The sequence below is a fragment of the Corylus avellana genome, chromosome ca1, assembly GCF_901000735.1.
Source record: "Corylus avellana chromosome ca1, CavTom2PMs-1.0".
In the NCBI taxonomy this organism is placed as follows: domain Eukaryota; kingdom Viridiplantae; phylum Streptophyta; class Magnoliopsida; order Fagales; family Betulaceae; genus Corylus; species Corylus avellana.
The window spans coordinates 44,353,392-44,359,579 of NC_081541.1; the positions used below are offsets into that span (position 1 = coordinate 44,353,392).

The 6,188-nt window shown below is 36.5% G+C and overlaps 2 protein-coding genes across 2 annotated transcripts in view; both read right to left on the reverse strand.

Moving 5' to 3' along the window:
* Nucleotides 1–434: 434 nt before the first annotated feature.
* LOC132167738 (putative disease resistance protein At3g14460) overlaps nt 435–6,188 on the reverse strand; it is a 22,057-nt gene continuing 16,303 nt past the window's right edge. Inside the window, exons 4-6 of the mRNA XM_059578763.1 lie at nt 3,653–3,745; nt 2,533–3,045; nt 435–2,441 (exon numbers count right to left, since the gene is read on the reverse strand). The gene's annotated coding sequence lies outside the window, so the exon portion shown is untranslated. The remainder of the gene's footprint in view (nt 2,442–2,532; nt 3,046–3,652; nt 3,746–6,188) is intronic.
* Nucleotides 4,465–6,188, reverse strand: part of LOC132172971 (putative disease resistance protein At3g14460) — a 1,866-nt gene continuing 142 nt past the window's right edge. The window contains exon 2 of the mRNA XM_059584541.1: nt 4,465–6,104. Coding sequence (XP_059440524.1) covers nt 4,465–6,104 — 1,640 coding nt within the window. The remainder of the gene's footprint in view (nt 6,105–6,188) is intronic.

Here is a 6,188-nt window from a genome sequence, read left to right on the forward strand (position 1 = left end):
ATTAAGATGGAGAACTTGATATTATGAAGCCATTAGAGGATCTTACAATTTGACCCATTGAACACTCAAGAGGTCAGTGTGCTAATAATTTCCATTACCAGAAAAATATCTGCATCCATTTTGAACTAGAGTAATGATATTTAGTAGGGGTGGGTAGATTAACCGATTACCGACTGCCTACAGAATTTGATCGAACCGATATTAACCACAACCGATAGTTATCGGTCAGTAATCGGTTAAAAATTTTATACCAATTAGCTTATTGGTTAGTTAAAATTTAGTTATAAAAAACCGATATACCCGATAAGAAACCAATAGTGGGGGTATAAATGTAGTTCTCAATTTTTTTTTATTGAAACCAAAATGACGTCGTTTTGGTTTCAATGTCTATACGTCTATCTTCCCTTAACCCTAACTCCCTCTGCAGACTGCCCCACCTTTGCTCTCTCTAGTTAATGTTGCCTGTCTCACCCTCAGCTCTCTCCTCTCTCACTCTCTCGCAGGACGGTGCGGTGTGACTCCAATTGTGGGTGGTGCAGCGTCGAAGCTTCGTGGTCGTGGGTTGCCATGACGTCTTGAGTCCGTGAGTCCATGATGCCATGACGGTGTGACCTCGCCTCTGTCCGTAACTCAGACAGTCTTTGTGCTCAGAAATCGTCACATTAGGTAATCTCTAGTATTTCATTAGTTTGATTTGAGGATTTATGGGCTGAATCTGTGGGTATTTATGCACAAAAATCGTCACTCAAACGGTCTTTGTGCTCAGAAAGCCCACGAAAACCGTTTTAACCGATTACTGATTTAACTGAAATTTTCGAAATAAATTCTTATCGGTCGGTAATCGGTTAGAAAACCGATTAACCGATAAATTTCAGTCGGTAATCGGTTATAGGCAAAACCAGACCGTTATGACCGATAACCACCTTTAATATTTAGTAAACTTATAAAATACTACCTAGGATTGTTTGCAAGAGTTGTTCCAAGAACTGATTTTCACTGTCACATCATCAAGTTGTATGGCAGTGATATAGTAATTTACTGAATAGCATTACTCTTTGAACTATCATTAGTGACAAGTTTGATTACCTAAAGCTTATAAGAAACAACATGAAGATGTAGAAGTATCCTCCACTGTAGAGAACTCTGCAGATGCAGAGTCCTCCATGGCAGAGAAAATCTTCCACAGCCAAGATATCATCTCACTCAAGAAAATCATCTCACAAAGATAATAAACATTTAGATAAGAGATAACATTGCATTGTATTGAGTTTCCACATCTTTTTGTTTATCAGATTACATACAAGCTATACAGACGTTTTCTATACATACAAACAGAAACACCTCCTGATTACAGAGTGAGGGAACATTTAATCAAACACCTGTTGTGCAATCCTCTCTAGTAATGGCATATTGCTGCTCCTACTTCTTTAAGTACAGAAATTACTGTCTTGCTTTACAATTGTTTCTATGCTATATGTTCTATTTTCTTAGCATTTATAAATGGCATAACAAAGCTTGGACTTGAGGTTTGAGGTTTGTGACAAAGCCAATTCAATATGTTAACTGGGCGCATCAGTCTGGTAATATTTGTTTGCATTTATAAGGAAATTGCGCCATTGTTTAACCTTTCCACACACTCGTTCCCACCCAACCCATATATTATACGTCATGGCTGCTGGCAGGCATCCCATTAGGGGTAGTGTTGTCACTCCAATTCTCCTCCCACCCAATGCATATAGGCCCAGTCACAGATGTTTCTTTATGAATGAATGCATAGGAATTTTGTTTATTTTTTCTTAATTCTTACAACATTAAGATGAAGATAAAAGTAGTTTTAAATATTTGTTAATGTTTTTATTTCCAAAAAAAAAAAAACAAACAAACAAACAAAAGGGTAAAAGATATATAATCTATGTTTGAGAAGAACTGTGAGGAGAGGAGAGACCTGAATGAAAATTGAATAGGATTGCATGAGAATGCCGGAGAAGCGATCAAAAGAATAAGCGACTTGAAGAAGAGGATAAACGTAATAGTTCTGAAGAAAGTCACTGTTCCCAGCACTAAGAAAGTAGATTGCACCAGATATTATTGTTGAAGCATTTGATCTCCCTGCAATTTCCACCACCCTACGGCTGATACTCCTTGTAGTACTCCAGCTGTTGACTTAATGAGATTGCATGCAACATCACCGAAATCCACAACATATATCATATCATATCATATGTCATATATATATATATGAATGAGAAAATGATAGCAATTATGAGAAAATTTATATGAAACTTAAAACAATCTAAAATTTATTTCAACAAATAGCTCAAAACCCAAGTCCAGCCATTTGTCGACTTCAAGACGTGGTATTGTAAGGGACGCATGGGAGTGTTGTGGATGTGGAGGGTCCCCTACCAATCAATACTTGTCCAAATGCAAACAAAGAAAAGCTAGATAAAGCCAAGATGTAGATCAGCCTATTTTATGGTTAATATGGAAATATTTTCCAATTTCTGCAAATGCTGAGAGCTTTATTAGTACCTTGTGAATTCATGGGTTGCAGCTGTATGAAAGGACACAAGAGAAGATGCTAGGCCCACACGTTCTGTTGCACCAACTTGAGCCCAAAAGTGTCTATATCCCAACTCATTGCTCACTGTTTGTTGTATTCAAAGCTCCATACTACAAATGCATTTATGCTTTTGGACTTGAAAGCCCATGGATTATCCTTCGGTCTTTCTCTCTTCTCGTTAATTTTTAAAATTACCAATGAATCTGTTGGATTCTTGTGTGAAACCTACACGAGCCCACATATTTAATGATAATTTTGAAAATTGAAAGGATGAGAGAAAGACCAAGAGAAGAGATGAATCATTTCTCATCCTATTTTATTCAAACCACCTCCTACTAAGTTCCTCCCTAGCCGACATCCTTTGTATTGATTAAACTTCCTGCTAAATAAATTATATTTGTTGGTACAACAAAAATTTGACATCTGAGGCCACGGTAGGAAGGCCACTTCAATATCTGCTATGATCATAATAAATTGAAAATCTGCAAAATAACAAAATTAATGAAAATCAAAGTTCTAATTAGGCTTGTGATGCGGATTAGAAGACATCCACACAAAAGTACAGAAAACAATAGATATTTATTAATAAAAGACTATGAATAGTTATCCAAATAGGGATATAAACAACCCTGAACTTCAGAGGTCTCTGGACTTAAACTCTATGTATGTACATACTATAATATGACATACATAAATTGTATGTTTATCAAAGCTAAAGACATCAGAATTCAAGGAAAAGAGCCCATCTAATGCATATTCCGAAGGCATATGGCCACTATATGCAATAAACAAAAAGAATTGACATTGGCATATAGCCACCCACAGTTATTATCCATGGATTACATTCTCTTAGTTCATTATTCATGACAGATCTTAAGCTACAACCAACATAGAAATCAAAAAACGAAAAGGAAAAATACAATTTTCCAAGTCTGTAAGCATGATGTTTGAAACTCTACAAAAAAAGTGTGCAAAAAGCTTTGAATTAGATAAGAAAATGTTAAGTTATTTGGTCAAAATGCTAGAATGCACACAAAAAACCTCAGGAAGAGATGCACTACATTGGAAGGGGATGTGCGCGCAGTATACCTTGGGCGTGGCGCTTTCTTAAATCAGAACCACTTGTCACTTCGAGAGTCGTTCGTCAGGCACGGGAACTTTCACAAAACAGTTTGGATCCACCTAGTAAGGAGGAACAGTACAATACAACAGGTCAAGTAAACTTACTTTGCAAGTGAAATTAAGTTCACCTTCATAAGTGAAATTAATTGAGGCTGTATGCACAGGACAATTGAATGCAAGCATGTAACCCTCAATAATAAAACATTATGTGGTAGAATCAGACAGGAAATCAGTCATGGTAAAAAAAAAAAATTCATTTTTTAACATTTAAAATTAATGTAAAGTATATATTTTGAAGAACATTGTTAATATATGTAAGATTTACTTACCCTATGAAAATTAACCAAGGAGCTTTTGATCAATCAAATGGAAGCCATGTCCTTTTTCATCCATTCATACTGAAAAAATTGCACACATTTGAAAGGACATATCAAATTAGATTCTATGATAAATATAAGGGATATCTCGATATATATATAGGGTTAAATGATTTCATAAAAAGGTAAATATTTTATTTGACTCAAAAAAGAAAAAACAAAAGAAAAACGATGAGGACAAGAAAGAAAGCACCTTTGGAAACGGACGTGTTGCTTTGTGTAGTCATAATCGAGCTAGCTCTTAGATCTTCTAAATTCTTTTGATCAAATATTTTCAACACAATTAATCAAACAAAAAGGAAAACAATTAGACAGTGATAAAACAAAGAGAAAAACATAAAAGAGAGGAAATGTAAGAAAAAAACCACGTACCTGAGTGGAGATTCTTGCTAGACATTTAGCTCATTCAATCAATTCATCATCAATCATTATTAGGTGGACATGAGCAATCTTGAGCCATTCTTTTCCTTTTTTCTTGTGAAGTTGTTTCTTTAGCAAAGGACAATTGTTCATAAGTAAAACAGAAACGGAGTTAGGCAACCCCTCTTCTGGCATGTACTTGAGCATACAACAGTTATAGATCCGCAATTCTTTCAGAGAGGTGAGGTGTTGAACCCCCTTCTTATCCAAGAATTTCATATTTGGAAAATTCATTATTTGAAGAGAAGTCAGATTGGTGGGCAGCAATCCCACCTCCGGAAAGGACTTTGCATCTCCCTTTTCGCCACAAATAAACAAACTTTTAAGAAAGGGGAGCTTTTGCAAACCCCATTCCATTCGTCTGGCAACGAGGTTGTCACAATCAACAATGGAAACTGATTTTAGATTAGAAGGCAAACCCCCTTCAGGAAACGACTCAACTTTTGCACAGTCAACTATTTGCAAATCCTCAAGAGATGAGAGGAAAATGTGCATATTATCTGGTAATGACCTCAAACTTCCACAATTCCAAACCCAAAGCAATGTAAGGTTGGGGGCACGCAATCCGCCTTTTGGAAAAGATACAAAACAAGGGCAATTTATGATTTGTATTTGCAATGTCATTAAATCATGTCTATGTTCTTCAGAAACTATCAAGGATTCCAAATTCCTACACCCAAAGATATAGATGTCACAAAGCTTTGGAAATAAGTCTAATGGGACGGACTTGAGAGAACCATGAATATCAAATAAGTATAATTTTTTAAGGGATGAAAATATCGGGTACATTGGGAGCTCTAAAATCCCACAATTCCTAATGATAAGGGATTTTAATATAGATGCTAGATCACCCTTGGAAAGGGACGCAAACGAAGAACAATCACTAACTTCTAACTCTTGAAGAGAAGTATTACTGGGCCCCATCATTATGTTGACTTGGGAATCTAGTGCATCAAATCCTCCAACTTTGAGAACCTGCATTCTAGTTGGCAATTCCTTTAACAAAACCCCATTACAACGTGTTAGATTCAATTGACATATAGCAGGAAACATTGGGAGTGAAGACACCAATAGTGGACATTCTGTGATCTCAAGTTTGGCTAAAGAAGGAAGATGGATGGGCAACCTTCTTGTTAGCTTAGGACAATCATGAATATAAAGCTCTTGGAGGAGAGGAAAAGCTTCACCTTCATTTTCAGCACCCAAGGTAAACCATTCCTCCCACTTCAACATCAACTCGAACCTTAGAACTTTCAATGCTTTAAATGGCCTAATTGAAGACGAACCACTACCATAAAATTCAGGACCCACTGTAACAACTCCATCAAACTCAACAATAGAGAGGTTCTGCAAAGAGGGTAGTTGTCCAAGCGATGGCAGGCTGCAACAAAACTTACACCTAATTAGATGAAGAGATACCATATTAAAGAATGAATAGTGCCCTACCCAATCTGGAAAATTTTGACCACCATAGTTGTTGATAGTGAGAATTTTCAAATTTGAATGAGGCTGGAGACTGTCAAGTATAGTTCTTTGACTTTCTAAAACAACAGTACCAGCTTTCCATTCCAACACCAACTCCTCAATGTGCTTCTTGTCCTTCAAGCCTGCATCCGCGGCATCTGTGGAAGAGACAACATTTTGAAGGTTCAAAATAGCAAGCTTTCCTCGAAGATTTGTAAGTTTTCCCAACTCTCCAATGCAAG